General features: G+C 34.0%; 2 protein-coding genes across 4 annotated transcripts in view; both read right to left on the reverse strand.

Moving 5' to 3' along the window:
• The window catches only part of abat (4-aminobutyrate aminotransferase), a 46,181-nt gene extending 31,947 nt beyond the window's left edge, over positions 1–14,234 (reverse strand). Inside the window, exons 1-2 of the mRNA XM_056453536.1 lie at positions 14,095–14,234; positions 2,865–3,007 (exon numbers count right to left, since the gene is read on the reverse strand). Coding sequence (XP_056309511.1) covers positions 2,865–2,934 — 70 coding nt within the window. The 5' untranslated portion in view covers positions 2,935–3,007; positions 14,095–14,234. The remainder of the gene's footprint in view (positions 1–2,864; positions 3,008–14,094) is intronic.
• A 3,140-nt stretch (positions 14,235–17,374) lies between these two features.
• Positions 17,375–18,776, reverse strand: part of mettl22 (methyltransferase 22, Kin17 lysine) — a 30,921-nt gene continuing 29,519 nt past the window's right edge. For all 3 annotated transcript variants that reach the window (XM_056453539.1, XM_056453538.1, XM_056453540.1), the window contains one exon: positions 17,375–18,776. This exon is cut by the window's right edge and continues 2 nt beyond it. In XM_056453539.1, coding sequence (XP_056309514.1) covers positions 18,740–18,776 — 37 coding nt within the window. In that variant the 3' untranslated portion in view covers positions 17,375–18,739.

The raw sequence follows: 18,776 nt of genomic DNA on the forward strand, positions 1-18,776 counted from the left end.
CCACACAGATCATTATCATTTCAAAAGGAAGAGTTCTTCTTCCTAAAACGACCATGCAGTTGCATTACATAAAGTAGCTAAAGTCTCTGTGACAACTACAGCTGTTTATGAAATATTATAGCCTCAGGATAGGTTTATATGGACATCTGTAATCTAATTATTTGTAGCTGAAGGAAAAATGAGTGAATTCCTTTTTCAATTATTTTCCAAGTGATGTTCAAGAGGGCCAAGTCATTTTTCACAGTATTTCCCATGGTATTTTTGTTCTGGAAAACTTTTAGTATAATATCCATAAATATATGTGATCAAAAAATATAATTTTTTTTTTGTTTGCCAACTGAACAAACCACTGCTATCCAATGATTTGCCTAGATAACCTAATTAACAAAGCCTTTAAAAATCACACTTTAAGCTGAATACTAGTCACTTGCAAAATAACTAGTAAAATATCATGGACTGTCATCATAACAGTCCAAGATATTTACTAATTCAATTCAATTCATGTTCATTTCTATAGTGCTTTTACAATGTAGATTGTGTCAAAGCAGCTTAAGTTCTAGCAAATTGAAACGGTGTCAGTCCTGTTTTCAGAGTTCCTTTATTCATCAGGGGTCACCACAGGGGAATGAACCAGCCAACTAATTCCACTAATTATGTTTTACACAACAGTTGACCTTCCAGCTGCAACCCTGTACTGGGAAACACCCTGCACACTCACATGCATGCACAGTATGTTATGGTTGACCTGAAGCCTATTTCAATTTCAGGAGATTCCACCAGCTGTGAGTTTAAACTCAAATTCTGAAGTAATTTAGCCTGAGATGGGGAAAAACTGAGTTTTCGGTTGAATTATGATAGTTCAAGCAATTCTGAATAGGTTGGCTCACATCAGAGCAACGATCAACAGGATTCAATTCAAATTCATGTTTATTTCTATAGCGTTTTTACAATCTAGATTGTGTAAACGCAGCTTAACAACAGTTCTAGTAAATTGAAACTGTGTCAGTCCGGTTTTCAGAGTTGAAGTTCAGTTTAGTTCAGTTAAGTGTGGTTTAAATTTCACTGCTGAAAGTCCAAACGCTGAAGAGCAAATCCATCGATGCATAGCTCCACATGTCCAAAACCTGCTAGAATTTAGTTATGAAAGTTATTATGTTTAAAAAATAAAGTGTTGACAAAAAAATCTCTCCATTAAACAGCACTTTTATTATATATTTTATTATGATTTACTGTTTATTCGTTTATTTTACAATATTGCTTTAATTTTCCTTTTTTACATGTTATAAACACATTATATATATTCTAGAAATCTTCAAGTGCATTTATTACTACAATTTTTTTCTTAATTTATTTTTACAGGTACAATGCACAGACATATTGTGCTAGAGTTAGTTATAAAGTCAACTTGCAATCTGTATTCCCTGGGCAGGATGTTGTTACAAATGTTATCGTAATACAAGTAAATTATCTGTCATATATATATATATATATATATATATATATATATATAGATATATAGATAGATAGATAGATAGATAGATAGATAGATAGATAGATAGATAGAGAGAGAGAGAGAGAGAGAGAGAGAGAGAGAGAGAGACCATATCTGGCCAAATAAATGCATTATCATTTGTAACATTTAATAATGAACTTATTACTGTAAAAACTTAATCCCATTTTTACCACAGTGGAGTTTGATGCGAAAAATACTAGTTGAGCTGCTCCTGCCTTTACCTTGATATCTTATGCATTGTCCTCTATGTGTCAAGTGACAGTATTTACATTTTAAAAATCTGATTCATTTACAACATTTAATTGAATCATTTAAATTTCAGTTGGCTTTTTTTGTAGCTAAGCAATAAAACAAAAGGTTGTGTTAATTTTGAAATGTCGATCCCTATCAAGGAAATTCGCTCCAACCACCTCTCCATCATTCTCCCTCTCTCATTTGAGATGGCATGGCGGGCCAAATCAAAAGTTACCATGGGCTAACTTTGGCCCGCAGGCCCTACTTTGGGCATCTCTGGTCTACATCAAAAGCTACAGGTCTAAAATATTTAAAATGTTTCTTAAAATAAAATATATTGTGTTCAATGGGGAGGGAAAAGTTGTTTTTTTTTCCCAAGACATTTATAAACAACTTATTTTGAAGCAGTAATCACAATACTGTGATATCGTGAAACCGTGATATTTTTATCCAAGGTTATTATACCGTCAGAATGTTACACCATCCCATGCTTAATCCAGGTAACACTTTACAATTAGGCTGTATTAGTTATTGTTAGTTAATGCATTTACTAACATGAACAAATAATGAATGCTACATTACAGTATTTATTCATCTTTGCTGATGTTAGTTATTGAAAATACAGTTGTTCATTTTTAGTTCATGTTAACTCACGGTGCATTAACTAATGTTAACAAGCATGAATTTAGATGTTAACAATGCATTAGTGAATGTTGAACTGTGATTAATACATTCTGTAAAAGTATTTTTCATTATTATTCAATATTGTATTGTAAAGTGTGACCTATATCTATACTTTAATTTGAAAATGCAAATAAAATATAAATATGTCCTAATTGGATTTACTTTGAGTACGAGTTTTGGTAAATAAAAATCTGATTAAATTGTAGATTCTTAACCAGTCAGATAAAGCTGTAGTAGGGCACAGGTTATGAGAAGGCTACAAAAACATTTCAAAGGCTGGAAAAGTTTTTTGGAAAGTGGTTTGATTTCAGGCTGTGTGACAAAGAAATTTCTTTTAACAGGGTGTGATGATTTTCTATAGGCACTGTAAATGCATTGTCAGTTTAAGTGGGATGTCATCAAGCTTTTCAGACTAAATGGTATCCATTTTTACCTGGAGCAGCGAGACGCAGGTTTTGCTGGAGGGAAAGAGCCAGCTGGCGGGTCAGGAGTGAGGAAGCCATGTGTAGCACTCACAGAGACAGAGAGAAAGAGAGAGAGAGAGAGACAGCACACAGCACCTGCCTTTCACTTCACCTGAGGGAAGACAGATAAGACCAGTTACAGTGGGTGGGAAGAAGATACGGGTTATGGAAATGTCACAATCAAAGAGACTGAAAGATAATACAATCTGCAGGTCAGTGGAGAAATGATATCCACAACTTGTATGACATTAAAGGAACTCCACTGACCTTCGAATATACTTTATAATATTATTCTGATACACCATTTAAACATATCATTTTATAGAACATTTATTTTTATTAAAACCTTACTTCCAAATCTGCATTCTTCTCAACAACAGCATGTAAAAATATTTGAATGACCAAATTGACAAAGTCGAAACTCATTTTCATCACCAGATGGGTGAAAATCGTACTATCTTCAATGTGACATCGATGAGATCTTATTTCAGTACCACAGACAGTTCCTCTTTCCCTGAGCAGCAGGTTCAGCCATGCCCATCAATCCAGTCCCTCTCCAGTGGCCTTGACAGTCCACATTCACACCACTTAATTAAAGCATGGCTCATTGGTGTTAATTACAACATGGCTTAGACATTCGCCAACCCTCCGATGATCTTTTTGCACTCCACCATTTCATGGGACAGAGAGTCTTGTGAGGACAAGGCTGAGGGCAGCAGATGAGTGACTAACGTTGTGACTTTCAAGTAACACTAAACCTTCCCAACAGGCTCTGGAATCAGGAAACCGGTCACAATGTGGTGCTTAGATTAATTGGGACGAACAGTCTTGCTTAAGGGAATAGCCAATGCCTGAGGGAACCGCCAGATTTTCAGCTTTGAAGATAAGTGAGCATATGCTTACAGAGTGAAAAGAGCGATGATGGTGTGCCGTTATTATTCACAGAATGTTCTGCTTATATTGAAAGGTTGCCTTTCATGCAATGTAGAGAGATTTCTGCAAAGATTCAAAGGTGAAAGTCCACAATTAATGAAGCTTTTTAAATGAAAGAACTGATTCTGAACTGACGGAAATGGATCATCAGTAATACTTGTCTTTGAGGTTTGAGGCACAATGTTTGGGAAGCTGGTGCATAGATTCTCGACAAATGAATAATTTCCAGATGGTTTCAGACCATACAAGTCAAACTTGCTTGAGGTGAGCAAGTAATTCGGTGGAACATACCAAAGATCCAAGAGAAATTATTCACAACAGCAAATGTGTTGTGAAAAAAAAAAAAAAAAAAAAAGCAGAAGCAAACAGTTTTACTCTTTTTTTTTTTTTTTTTTTTTTTTTTTTTTTGGTGCTTTTTTTGTTTATTAATTAATACTTGTTTTGGAGAACAACCTAAGGTTTTACTTTCTGCACAAACCTATGTACTGTATAGGTTTTTAATTAATTAGTATATTCATTTAATCATTTATATCTGCTTTTCCAGGGCCGGTTTGCAGGGGCAGCAGTCTTAAGGCTGATTGACACTTCTGCGCCGAGTGTTCGGCATGACCCACGGTGCATGCTTTGCACGCTGTCATGCATTTATACTTCTGCATGCTGTTTGTGTTGCCCTGCAATAACACTTCCGAAACACTAGCTGGCAGTAGGTTATGTTCTTCTGTGTCGAGTTTTTTCGCTGGTGTTTTGTTTTTTCTGAATGCTACTTTATTGATTAGGTAGCTCAAATTTCATGCATTTTCATAAATAGTGAAAATAATCCATCGAAAAGTGCTTTAAGACCAAGCGGTATCCTCTGTTAGCTGTCACTTCAGTGTGACTTTAGCTAAAATACTTTATGCAAGAAAACATACAATCTGACGAAAGTGAAGTCTTCTTTTGCTCTTGTATTGTTTTTAAATAGAGAAAACATTTTTACAAGTAACTTTTATTATAAATCTTGGACCTTATTCTTGAAACAAAAAATGACCAATAAAAAGGTGTGATGCACCAAAAGCTGACCATACTGAAATGAATTTGAATACTATTTTGACTATTGTTGTAATCCATGAATTTTTAAATCAAAAATTGAATTGAAGCTCTACATTATATTATTAATATTATTTAAAAAATTTATTTTTTTATTCAATTGGACAAATTCAGACTGTGGAAAGAATATGCTGGAAAGGTTGTTTGTCGAATAAATGACACCAGGCTACAGTTTTCTAATGATAAATGTAATCAATTTGTATTTTTTTACATTTCTCTATTTTCTATCTTTAGGAAATATTTTTGGTACATCAAAAACTGTGGTTATGACTATCATATGACAAGCTCATACAGCTAAAAACATTGCTTAAAAGACCACTAATATGCAGTACTTAAATCTCATAATTAAATAGAAAATGAGACGTATAACTGCAAAAAAAAAAAAAAAAAAAAAAAAGTCCACTTTTTGAGAAAAAGAACCAGCCCTTTCACCAGGCTGGCTATGGGCCAGAGTCAGCTTGGTGTGCTTAAAGAGTCTAAATCTTTTAATGATTCAGACACTGACAGAAAAGAGGTCCTGATGCAATACATACTATAAGAAAACATTGAATGTATGCAAATCTCTTGTAGGAGACCCCCACAACTAAATTAGGAAACTCAAGCACTTGGTATAAACATCATGCCTCTAAAACAATATATTGCTCTTCCTTAGTTCATGTCACAAGTGTATGTTTCCATCACATTTAGGAAACAAGAAACTTAAGAATCAGTCTTCCTGCTGCACTGAAAGAACGCCAGCCTCCTATGTTTGCTCGTCCAAAGGAATCAATTCAGAGAGGAGAACTGGCTGCCCGCTGGTCAGTAGAGTGAACAAACGGCATCTTTATTTATGTGCAGGAGACAAAAAGCAGAAAGTGCATCTCTCTTGTGCTCCACATAGGAGGACGCTTATGCAATTGAGGCAGCAGAAGCAAGAAAAATCCAGACGCTCTATCTCTCAGAAGCACCCCAACCAGACGGCTCATTGACTGGATGGAACTGGTTCTGAAAATATGCGTTACACAAGCCTGTTGTCATGCGCATGTGAGGATGCAGCAAGCAAAATGGGTTAAACTAGTTTGATGCCCAGAGGGCAAAAACTTGACTGATGGAGCTGAATTGCCTTTCTCAAGTGAAAGAGACTAATTTTATTTCATTGACTGATTGAGAGCGGAGAGACTGCTGAAGGGATGAGGAGTGCGGATACATGTTTGAAGTGATTTATTGCATTATGTGACAGCTTCAGGCAAGTGTGTTTTAACAATCTGGACACTAAGTGAAACCTTGTGGTTTCAAAGATGTGTAATCAGGGTTTAACCATCATCAAGGTCAAGACCAGTTGATGTCACTATGGACCCTTATCACATTTCTGTGTTTCTAAGTAGTGAAAATCATCATGGTTGAGCACACCTAGCGTGTGGTGAACGGGAGAGTACCACAAAATAAAATTTTTTGCATTCCAATTTGCTCAAATAACAAAAGAAAAACTCCACAAGTGCAATCACCACTTTCATTCATTCATTCATTTTCTTTTTGGCTGAGTTCCTTTAATTAATCAGGGGTCGCCACAGCGGAATGAACCGCCTACTTACCCAGCATATGTTTCACACAGCGGATGCCCTTCCAGCCACAACCAAGCACTACGGCCAATTTAGCGTATTCAATTGACCTATACTGCATGCGTTTGGACTATGGGGAAAACCGGAGCACCCAAAGGAAGCCCACACGAACACGGGGAGAACATGCAAACTCCACACAAGAAATGAGGTACCAATATGGACCCTTCAAGTACAAATGTGTACCTTTTGAAAAGGTACCACCCCAGTGACAGCTCGCGTACCTTTATTTCTGAGGGAGTACACACGTTTTTTAAAAAATAAATCTAACTATTATAATCTTTGAAAAACTACACACAACTACAAACTAACAAAAGTTAAAAAAACATCACCGTCTTGTGAAAAAGGTCTACTACTGGTCAAATACTGTTCGAGTTTTTATTCATTTGTTTTATTTAAAGAAATGTCTTAAGTTTACTATTTAAACAAAAAGCACAAACAGTAATACTGTCAAATATTATTACAACTGTAAGTTTAGTACAAATATGAATAATATGATATAAAAATTTTATATTATAAAACGCAAGTTATTCTTAGGATGCCAATGCTGAATTATCAGCAGTCAATAGTTTTCAGTGCCATGGGATTTTTTTTCCAAATATCATTTTAATATTGCAGATTTTTTTCATAAAAGCTATTATGCTTAAAATGTGTTGATAAAAATCTTCACTCCCTTAAACATTAAAAAAATAATTCCACATTCCTAAGGGAAACTTTACATAAATACTTTAGCAATATAAACAATTATCACAATATTGTATTGTATAAATGTCACGGACAGCATGATTAGATTGTTCATCTCATTAACATGCAAGATAAAAAGATAATTTCAAGTAACCTTTTATTGAGCAAAGGACCACCATATAGTAACTTTATTGCCAGACTATATTATAATTTTTTACGGTCATAAAACTCTAGTAATGGCCCCCAGGAACACTCCTGTTTTTTTTTTAATTACTATTTCAATGAGTGCCCCAAACTGTTAACAAATATGTATTTTCATCAATGTTATTTCATGTTATAAACCAATTGTGCTGCTTAATATCTGCATGTGATTTTATATATAGATTAGAAGAATTATACATCGAATAGAAGGTTCAAACCAAGTGTTGAAAGAAAAATATCTGACGATGAAAACCAATGCATGGCAATGATCAATTTTAACAACTGGCTGAACGAACCATCCTAAATTAAATTAAAATAAATTCAATTAGTATTGAGCCCCCGATAATAATAAGAGAAAGGACTTTGCTGTATGTAATAAAAAAATAAGGTTTTTGCCAGAATAGCAAAACCCTTTCTAAGTTTTTTGTATAGGCTTTTATATTACAGTACTGTAAATACACTCAAAAATGTCTCTGGTAAATCAAATATAATTGTTAAAAACAATGACAAAGTCACACAAGTGCAAATTTCACATCCGTCACATCCATAATGGAGAGATGTCAAATCCATAACCAAGCTTTTTCCTCACAAACGCAAAAATGTCAAATAAAATCAATCCTTTTTGTTCAATAGTAAGCCAGATCTTATCCTTTTGATTAGCATTGTCTCTTTTGGTTCCAGCAGTTTAATTCACAGAATTTCTACAACATATGTTGTATGCTGTAAACTTTTTTGGTCAAATCCATAACGCATGTTTATTTTCTTCATTTAAAATACAAAAAATGTTTGCAAATTGATTTTCTGATCCCTAATTTTCTGTGGTTAGTGGTTTTGGAAAATATAAACAGATGTTTCAATATAATGTTATCATATACTTTCTATGTGAATTCATGTTGAGACATCAAATGTCACATCCATAACGCTGTATATAAAAATGCTGTAATAAAAACACTGAAAATTCACAAATCACCAACAAAGGCTACTAAGAAAACAAAACGTTACATTAGGTTTCATCACCTCATTTCTGCCATCAAAAATCAAAACTGCACTTAAGCAGTACTCCATCAGCAAATCAATATTCATTGGGGGTCTCCGTTTGGTCACTGTGCTTGGGGGACCGTTTCAAAGCAAACAATGGCTGCCTGTGTTAGATTGCACCACTCTGAGCCTCCACCAATCCCACTGCTCCTCTCAGTCTCTCAGCTCTAAGTGTGAACCAAAGCCAGCGGGCCACGAGAGCAACACCAGCCGTGAAGCCATTCTTCAAATGCTAATTTTTTTCTGGTGTTACATAACACAGCCCTGGCAGCGGCTCCAGATAACATCAGCAGAAGCAAGCAACAAGACATCAAACGGTCTACAGAATATGCGAAGCTCACTTTCAAAATTCAGCTATTCAGACAAATGATTTGAGAACCCGATTGCCATATCAGGTCCGATTTTGGTTTGTGCTCTATGGAATAGTCATGATAATCCTGATCAGACATTAAGCACCGAATGAACTTTGATCGCTGGAGAGATAACGAAAGACAATGAGCTGTCAGTGAGGGATATGAGCACGGTTCAGTGCGCATAATGCTCATCACTAACCCCGTTAAAGCCTATTGGTAAACTTCATTACACCAATTCCCCTCCGCATGATTCAAACAGCCTATTAGGTCATGCAGAAGTCATCCTTTTGTTTGCTCGCTTATATTAATACGGCAAAGGATTTAATGCTCTCGCTAGGCCCGCACTTTCCCTTTATCGATTTCATTATAAAGATAAGCATCTAAAAATCTCTACTGCATATGGAAGCTATTAAAAATGTCTAATACAGTCAGTCAAAAACGTGAGCGGTTATGAAGTTGAAATAGGAATTATGAGTCTTTAATTGATCTCTGTATAAACAGCTCATGAAAAAAAGAGCCATTCAGGAGGAGTGAGAAGGTAAAACCTCACCAGTCTGACAAATACTGTAAGACGGTTGCCAAGGGAACCAGTGAAGGAAAACAATTGCTCGACTGGCTGTCGTTCTTGTCTGGGTGACACATCAACCTCTGCTGGGCAAACTGGGATGCTTTTAAAAGGATAAATCTTACTTAAGCAGTAAGATCTGTTTGATGCAATTTGCATGCATATCAAGTCATCTAAAATAAGAAACATGTAGCTGATTCATTTAAAACAAAGCATGACATAGACAGTATTGCAGGATTAAGAACTAATGCATCTCAAAAACAGGGCATTAGATATGCAACATCACATGGGAATGACAGCCGCTTTTATATGCAAACATACATGTACAGACAAAAGCTTTCATCCACCTTGAGAAAATATTCCTGAACAACTGCTCCACGAGTACATGACTAAGCATGTCAGTTATCTGTCAATCTTTGTGCTATAAATCGACACTGTACAAACTGTATGACATTTAAATAAATGTTTACAAATCTGTTAACTCATTAACTGTTATACAAGAATATATTAAATCAAGAGTTGGTGTAACTATAACTAAAATATTTGAGTAACCTTACCATAGGTATATAAAGTGAACATATAATATCAGTGTTTAGATATACACAAAAGTTCAAGTTGTCTCCCTAGCAGTATGGGTGTGGTGTTCACACACTGCCAATATTTTGTGTAATTGAATTGTTTTTGCACAGTAAACAATAGGGCTGCACGATATTGGAAAAATATGACATTGAAGGTTTTAACACTAAGGGTTACAGGGTTCAACGGGATTTTTTTTCTACTGACCCGATTGGACCTGCCAAAATTTTCACTGGCCCCACCAAAATAAAAAAATAAATAAATAAAAAAAGTGAATTGCTATTTCTTGGCCACATATTTTAAATAATGTGTCAAAAATAATGTCTGTAAATCTAGAATTTAAATATTTGAAAAATGTTAGCAGTAAAATATAGCAGTATGGAAAATGTGCAGGTATTTTACTGCAAAACAAAAGGTGGCCGACTTGACGGCAAACTATGCAAAACATCACTTCATTATTTTCGTCGTGTTGTACCCATGTAAATGTCTACGACACTAGAAACAGACGTTTTCTTTTACCCTCATAATTTGATGTTGCAGTCTCTTCGCTGTATTGATTTTTAACAGATTATGGAAAAAAAAAAACATGCTCACAACATCCAATCAGATAAGAGGAACTGTAAAGCAATATGGTGTTTACGACTTCACAGAGAAGGTAGCATTCAAGGACTTAAAAGCACAAAGTGTTTCTCGATTGTAAAACTGTATGTGCACGTAGGGATGCAATGATTAACCGATTTCACTATTAACCGCGGTTTAATTCCTCATGGTTAATTAATCGTAAAGGCTTCTCAACACCGCATTTGTGTATGGAACAAAACTGCTGCAACTAAAAGTTATGTCAAATGTGCACTAGTTTAAAGTTCCGAGCTTGTACGCAATATGCACACTGGATCAAAGGTTGATTTTAACTATGGCTGAGGAGATTTTAAACTAAGGGCCATTCACATATCCCATCTTTTACGCTCACAAGTTCGTTATTTCCAATGAAGACACAAGGTTTGCGTGCATAATAGTGCCTTTCAGACAGAGGTTCAGCACTCTTTGACTACATTTGTTCTATTTAAAAGGGAAATACTTAGCTAATATAATGCTTAGATTTACATTAGACAAAAATTATTTATTTATTCATAGTTCTGTCATTAATTTTCAGTGTAAAATTGTTACTTGTGTTTAAATGCCAAAAATGTTTTTCACTTATTTTTAAGTCCAAAGAGAAATGGATGATATTGTTTGTTTTTTATTATTATTTTGTGCTGTATTAATTGGTTACTGAGCAGCGATAAATAACACTTTAAAATATAAGAAGTTTTCATGTGATTTCCTAAACTAGTAGTACTTTGAAATGAAAGAACACATAATAATTGTGATAACAATGATACCGTGTTTATTCCTCAGGCTATAATCGTACAACCAAAATCTATAATCATTGCATCCCTATTTGCACGCAATTGACAAATAGTCGCAGCCTCGCAGGCAAATTAAAATTCAGTGACAAGGCAGCACTGGCCCAATCGGGTATCTCTCAAGCTGGCCCCGGGCCATCGGGCAGTCCTTCCTTATCGTTGAGCCCTGCATTGCATTATTTTATTTTGCAGTGATTTATTTTGCAATCTGACCACAGTTTTGGTAGACGACTTGAATAGCTCTATTTGGAGTTAAATCATTAACTTAGATTGATTGGGATAATCTTGTAGAAGAGTGAATCAAAGAAATTGCAATAAATAAGAGAGCAAAGATAAAAAAGTAGTCTGATATTCGGTTACAGTAATACGATGCGATATTATCATGATATTTTGCCCCCAATAATGATAAATCACAATAGCAGCGAGATCACAAGAAAACCACACACAATATCATATTTGTAAATGAAGAGGGACAAATGCATCAAAAAGTCATAAGATGCATTTCTTTTATTAGCCGCATATATATTTCCGAGGATAGCATCATGTTTGATCTACCATTACAAGAAGAGCCACCTCATGCATTTCGCTATTTTGTCCTGCCCCTGTTATTAAATAATCAGATGTAATATAAAATGTAAACACTGTACATTCTTCTCTGCTGATCAACAATAATCCCAACTCCACATTGCAGATGCTGTGATGTGACTATTGCGAATGCACAACCTGCGATATCGATGCTGAAACAATATATTGTGCAGCCCAAGTCATGAGAACACATTCATGCTTTATACTTTTAAATATTTTAATGCATTAATTGGATTTCAACTTTATTTAATACAAAGTCATACAAATTTTGACTTGATGTTTCAGTTTAATTGATGAGAGTTAAAATTACTTGTAAAGTTAGTTTGATTTGACTTAAAAATTTAGGGCAGAAACCCCTTTTTACTCTGCAGTTTGTGAATAAGGTGCTGCTAAGTCTATACACCGTGAGAAAGAAACCAGCAAGGAAATGAGAATGACACAAATGAATGGAAACAAAACAACAATAAATGTCCTCATTAACATGCATGTGAGAAAGTTAAAAGATATCCGCAACTCCATGACTAATGAGCACAAAAGATTTTTTTATCAAACTTCTGGAGAGAAATAGACATTCAGTATGTTAACTGGTGTATACACTAACATATTATTTCGACATATTAGGTTTAAATTTTAAATGCAAATTTACAACAATTTATTCTTTTATTTTTTTTAGGAAACTACGAATAAAGTTCCTGAACAAACCATCACTATTATATTCAGTTTCATCTATTTTTAGATTTGTAACCATATCAATGTACATTAGTGTGATATTATGTAAAACTTTAGACTCTGGGAATTTAAGCAGACACATTAACAGTATTGTTAATTATTCTTCATTAATTATACCCTGAAAAAAATATTTAAAGACAATTCCTTTGATTTACAATTTTTTATTTTTATTTTATTTTTTACGTCAAGTGAGTGTAAACAATTTACTTGGGCTGAACTTAAACAAATCAAGTTGAACATTACTAAATTTAATTTGATTGCTTGAATTCAACCCATATAAATAGCTTGCAACATTTTTGCAGAATTTTTTTTTCAGTGTAGGATAAAACATTAACTGAATTTGATATGTGGTTCAAATTAAACAAAATACAGTCACTCACAAAAATACTCAAGATACAGGAGGGAAAATTGACAAGCCTACGATCATGTCTATCTAAATGATGACAGCGCATGAATCAAGAGCAGCTGAACATGTAAACAACACCTCACATGGATGTGCAGGAAACAGCATGTGCATTCAACAGCAACCTACAGTACAACCTAGACTATATCTGATTGGCTAATGACAAATCAGGTTCTCTTACCCCACAATGATTTCTTTCTAAATAATCAGATAAAAGCGATCACTTCAGCAATATGTACAATTCTCTCTGCATTACAGCTTTAAAATTACAACAGAACACCCAATACTAAACAAAACTACTAATTAGATTTTTTTATCTGGTTTAATAGAGATAGATAGATAGATAGATAGATAGATAGATAGATAGATAGATAGATAGATAGATAGATAGATAGATAGATAGATAGATAGATAGATAGATAGATAGATAGATAGATAGATAGATAGATAGATAGATAGATAGATAGATAGATATAGACAGACAGACAGACAAATAGTCTCTTGAACCAATTGTGCTTTCCAAGAAAATGTTTGATACTGCAAAACAATACATATTTCAGTCAGTCAGGATCCACCATATAAACCAGCCTGTTATGAAAAGCCATTAAAGTAATGTATTTATATCACAGGTGGCTTACGTTGTTTTTGCTAGAATCAGCATCAAATCTGAGACAACCAACATGAAAACTTGCAGCACACAAAGCAGCTGGTGGAACTGAGGCGCAACAGTATCCGGTTCCGACTGGATCTGACCTGTCAAACGGTTCTGAGCGCGAGACGTACGGGGGAATCGAGTCGATGCAGCAGGCCAGTTATACAGTCTCTGCAGTGTTTCATAAGAAACGCGTCCATAACAAAGACGATAGCCTAGAATATTTACAATAACGCAAACCGAACCGCTCGTGCCGTTACATGTGTAATGTACGATAAACTTATGATTAATGAAAAACCAAAACAAACCGCATGCTTGCAAGCGATACAGCGTCTGTTTCACTACACTCTCCGCCGCTAGTTTAACGATACCTAAACACGATTAAAGACTCACCTTCGTGTCTGACGTTCGGGAATATAACCTAGCAGGTTTTCAGTGGAACCACGAGAAAGAAATGAGGAAAGAGAAGGAGTGAGGAGCACAGTCGGACTTTAAAACATCATTTGAAGTCTGGCCTTTTCCCCGAGAGGAGGGTTTTGTTGGGGATCCGCGGACTTCAGCCAATAGAAAGAGACCTGCGGCTCCCGGAAATGTCAGCTTGCTTACAGAAAGCACAGCTGTGTGTGCATTCAGCACTTCACATTTCCCATAATGTCATCCCATAATGTAAAAGCTCAAGTCTAGTATTGATTCATACCCGGGATTGGAATCATTTGAATTAAGAGCGCCGCTAACCATAAATTTCGTTCACTGATGCATTGCTGCCAATAAGAAAGGGCGATGTTATTATTAATAATTCGACATGATTACTATACTTAAAATTGTAATAATACCGATAATGATTATTTTCTTAAAAATTATAACTAATTTTTTTGTTATTAAAAATAATGAATTTGTATTATTCGTAAGGGAAAATATTACATAGATTAAATGCAATGCAAACAAAAATCTCATTGCTCATATCATGCTTTATTTAAAAATGCATTTAATGCAGCATTTCAAATTAAATATGTGCTAATTTGCAAATTATCTAGCAATAAAATCACTTGAAGTCCAGTTCAAAAACTCTTGAAAGAGGCTATTCTCTTTTTATAATGAAACATAATTCAGATTCAAATACTATGAACAGCCAGAATATAAATAAATACAAAATAATTTAAAAGATTTATTTAAACTTGTTTTGTTGCAGAATACATACGGCCAATTTAATTTGAACATACAGAACCATAAAACCTTCAGAATATGAATACAACTGTAAAGTTGTGATGATGGTAAGCGCAGCTGATGTGGAGATTTATGGCTCTGCCTCTTTAAAAATATATCTATAGTAATAGAAATCTACAAATTAATAAAGTGTGAAACAATTAAAAGTGTAATCTTTACATTTAACTGAAAGATAAAACACTTGGAAAAGTCAAAAAGCACAAAATTTTGAAATTGACAAACTGTTTTTTGTTTCTTGCAGTTTGTTTCACCCTAAAGTTAAGTCAATTATATTTCCACTGGTAAATATGTTATAACTCGCAGAAGAAATCATATTGTTATATCTTGATAACAGGAATTAAAATTCTACTAATAAAAAAAATGCATGGTAAAAAATAGTTTTCACTATAGTTAAATTGATTTTAAACAGGATTAATGCTGCCATCCCTGACTGCCAGTAGGTGGCATTATGAAAGCAATATTCATTCAATCGATTCATCACAAAATAAATAGTCATTTCACAAAGGAATAATGTAAATGATCATAATGATATCAGTTATGTGCTGGACATTAGTCAGGATTGGTTGTCTTTGGTAGATAATTCGATTAGTAAAACAGATTAGCTTTACAGGAATTTGTTCGTCACAACTTTTATCAGGCTATAAAAATATCAACATGAGACATGTTTTTTACACCTGCAAACTTCTACCATTAATTTACAATTACTATGTATATATAATTTTTTATAATAATAGTTTAAGTTAGATAATAATAATGCCAATTTTTTTAGAGGTTTAATAAAACCTCACTGAATCAATTTATTAATTAACTGATTCATTCATTTGTTTTCATTCATGACAAATTGTGACGACCCCAAGATTCCAGTTTGGATGTGGCAGATCCTGATTGCATGCCTGCTTGCTCACCAATTGATTTAATGCATATAAATAAGAGCGTGTGCTAGCTTCTGGAGGACGATGTGGCTACTTGGACGTCCTCGTATCAAGACCATCTTTTTCATCGTGGTTTCGTTTTGCATTATTTATATCATGTAGTTAAAGTTAGTTGTGATTGTATCTTAAGTTCTTTATCTTTTTTTTATTTATCCCTAGACATTTGTTTGCTTGGCTTGATTTCTTGTTCTATTAGTTCTATGTTTAATAAATAAGTTACAGTACATATAGATCATTTTGTTGTCTGAGCTCTTTTAAGTTGACTCAAATGAGGGGGTCGTAACATAAAACAAAGAAATGCTGTAGATGTTGATTCACTTCAAAGATATGTTCAAAAACACTAATTCGATGAAAGATTTGATGAGCGTTTGATTGATTCTTATGTATCATACTATCACTTTATGGCAGAAGCTAGAAACAGCCGAAATATGAACTAAATATTAGACTACAAAGACTGCTGCAACTGAACTGATTCATTTTATTGATTCTTTAACGTTCAGTGGCAACATCAAAACAAACAATGAGCTAAAAAATGATGGCCATATTCCGGTCTTCTCTACCTTTCAACTAAAACCAACACAAACCAACAAGATTGACTAGTAAATTGAATGGCTAGCTATGAACAATTAGCTAAAGCCAGAAAAACCGGTCAATCCTGACAGAGATTAGTATGTGAATATGTTGCCATCTATCTTATGAATTAAGAATGTTTCCGTCCTTTCCAAACTCTTGCATCCTCTAGTGTTCAGAGAGAGAAATACGACAACACTACTTACAGGTATAGTTCATCCACAAATAAAAATTCTGTCATTTATTCGCTCTAAAACTGTTTGAGTTTCTTTTTTCTGTTGAACACAAGGAAGATATTTTGAAGAGAGATGAAAAACTGTAGCCATTGACTTCCATAGTATTTGTTTTTCCTACTATGGAACTCAATGTTACCACTTTCTTCAAAAACATCTTTTGTGTTCAACAGAAGAAAAAAGTCCAACAGTTTTGGAACGAGTGGAGGGAGCGCAAATGCTGACAGAATCTTTAGTTGTGGGTGAACTAGGGGAGAGCAGGGAACAAAGTAACACTTTTTGGTTTGGGCCAAATAATAAAGTAATGAGGTTAGACAAACCATATTTTTTAGCAACAACACACAACCCTATCCTACAACTGAGCACTGCAAGTATGATTGCCAGACTATGGTTTCTGTGCAGTATTCCTAAAAGTGCCAGGAGTAAAATTATGACTATTTACCCAACCTGCGAGGCAAGTTGTAACAGAGAGAGAGAGAGAGAGGGTTAGTTGTAACACATGCTTATAAAGTCAGATTTCACACAATTAATTTAAATGCAGGTAATTTAATTGCAGTACTTAACTCGTTTCGTTTTATTCTACATAGCACAGCATGTTTATTTATTTATCTACTGAATAAACACATTTAGATTTATTTGTATTATTATCCATTATTATACAATGCTTTTGCATTATTAAAAAAATTCTATTAAAAATATTTTCTATTAAAAAAAATTTTTTTAATATAAAAAGTTCCCAACATTACACTCAAAATTCAAAAGATATTTTGTTAGTTTAACTGGTGTCCAACAGTGTGTGGCTTATTTGTAACACCCTGCTACAACTAACCCTGCTCTGTCATGCTTTCCTCAATTGTGTTTTTTTACATCTTTCTAAAAGGTTCCACTTTTTAGCCTAGAAGACGCTAATCACATCAATATAAGATTTTGTACATATGTTCACAGATTTTTTTAAAATAAAAAAATATAGAGTATAATAAAAATACTTTTATGCTGCAAAAATGGTTTTTCTTCTGTGTTTCTCATTCAAATTTCGCAGAACTTTTTCAATAATTAGGAAAATGTCTGGCGACACTGTGATGAAAACATTGGAAGCATGCCATATATAACCCTGAGCAAATACCTTAAAACTCCAAGTTACATTTTACCCAGCGTTACTTTGTGCCTCGTGCTCCCCTTATCCCTTTAAGTGCACTATATATGCATGTCAATGCTTCAAATGTTACTTAAAAATAGATATATTAAAAATGAGATTCATTTATGTCATGTACTTTATGCAAATACACTTTATTACCTCGCTAACAAAACATTCTGCTTCAAAAGTTCTAAAAATACCCCAAATAAATACCCCCAAAACATACCATTAATGAATCCTAATCCTAAAAACTCAAGCTGGTCACAGTAAAACACACATTTTAAATAATAATCTCTTTTGAAATAAAATGTTACATTTAAATAACATAAAGAGCAAATGATCAAGCTAAGCACTCAAAAAACTCAAAAGTATAAATCTGATTATTATTTAGAAATGTATCCTCAGGTCAATCATGTGGATGATTTTTTCTTCAGATAAATTAAAGATTTTTTTGTTGTTTTTGGTCCTTGGTGATTCATAATATGCATGTTAACACACTTTGAGAGTAAAAAACAACAACATATATACATGCATACACAAGAAACTGAAAATTATCTAAAACATTATTACTTTGAATCCAAAGCAACTGCAAACAGTCATGAACAAGTCCAAAGCAGTAAAATTACCTGCTACTTCACTTCAAAAGACCTCAATGTATCATCAGGAGTAATGAGTACTAATTTTATTTTGCTTGTATGTGTTTTTTGTGACTCTCAACTTGCTAATAGCCATTTACTTACATTTTGTGAATCACCAAGTACCACAGTTTTAGCTAAAAACTCTGCTATAAAGTTAAATTGAAGAAAAAATTAACCTCTTGAATGACCCGAGGGTCAAATTAACAGCAGCTTTTCATTTTTGGGTGAACTATCCCTTTAGTTAAAACAGGATTTACAAAGACAAGAGTCAAATCCTGGAGTTAAATCAAACCTTAAAAACCTGAGTTATATATTAAGTCTCTCTGCAGACACCTTCCACAGT

This window comes from Danio aesculapii, chromosome 3 (genome assembly GCF_903798145.1).
Source record: "Danio aesculapii chromosome 3, fDanAes4.1, whole genome shotgun sequence".
NCBI lineage: Eukaryota > Metazoa > Chordata > Actinopteri > Cypriniformes > Danionidae > Danio > Danio aesculapii.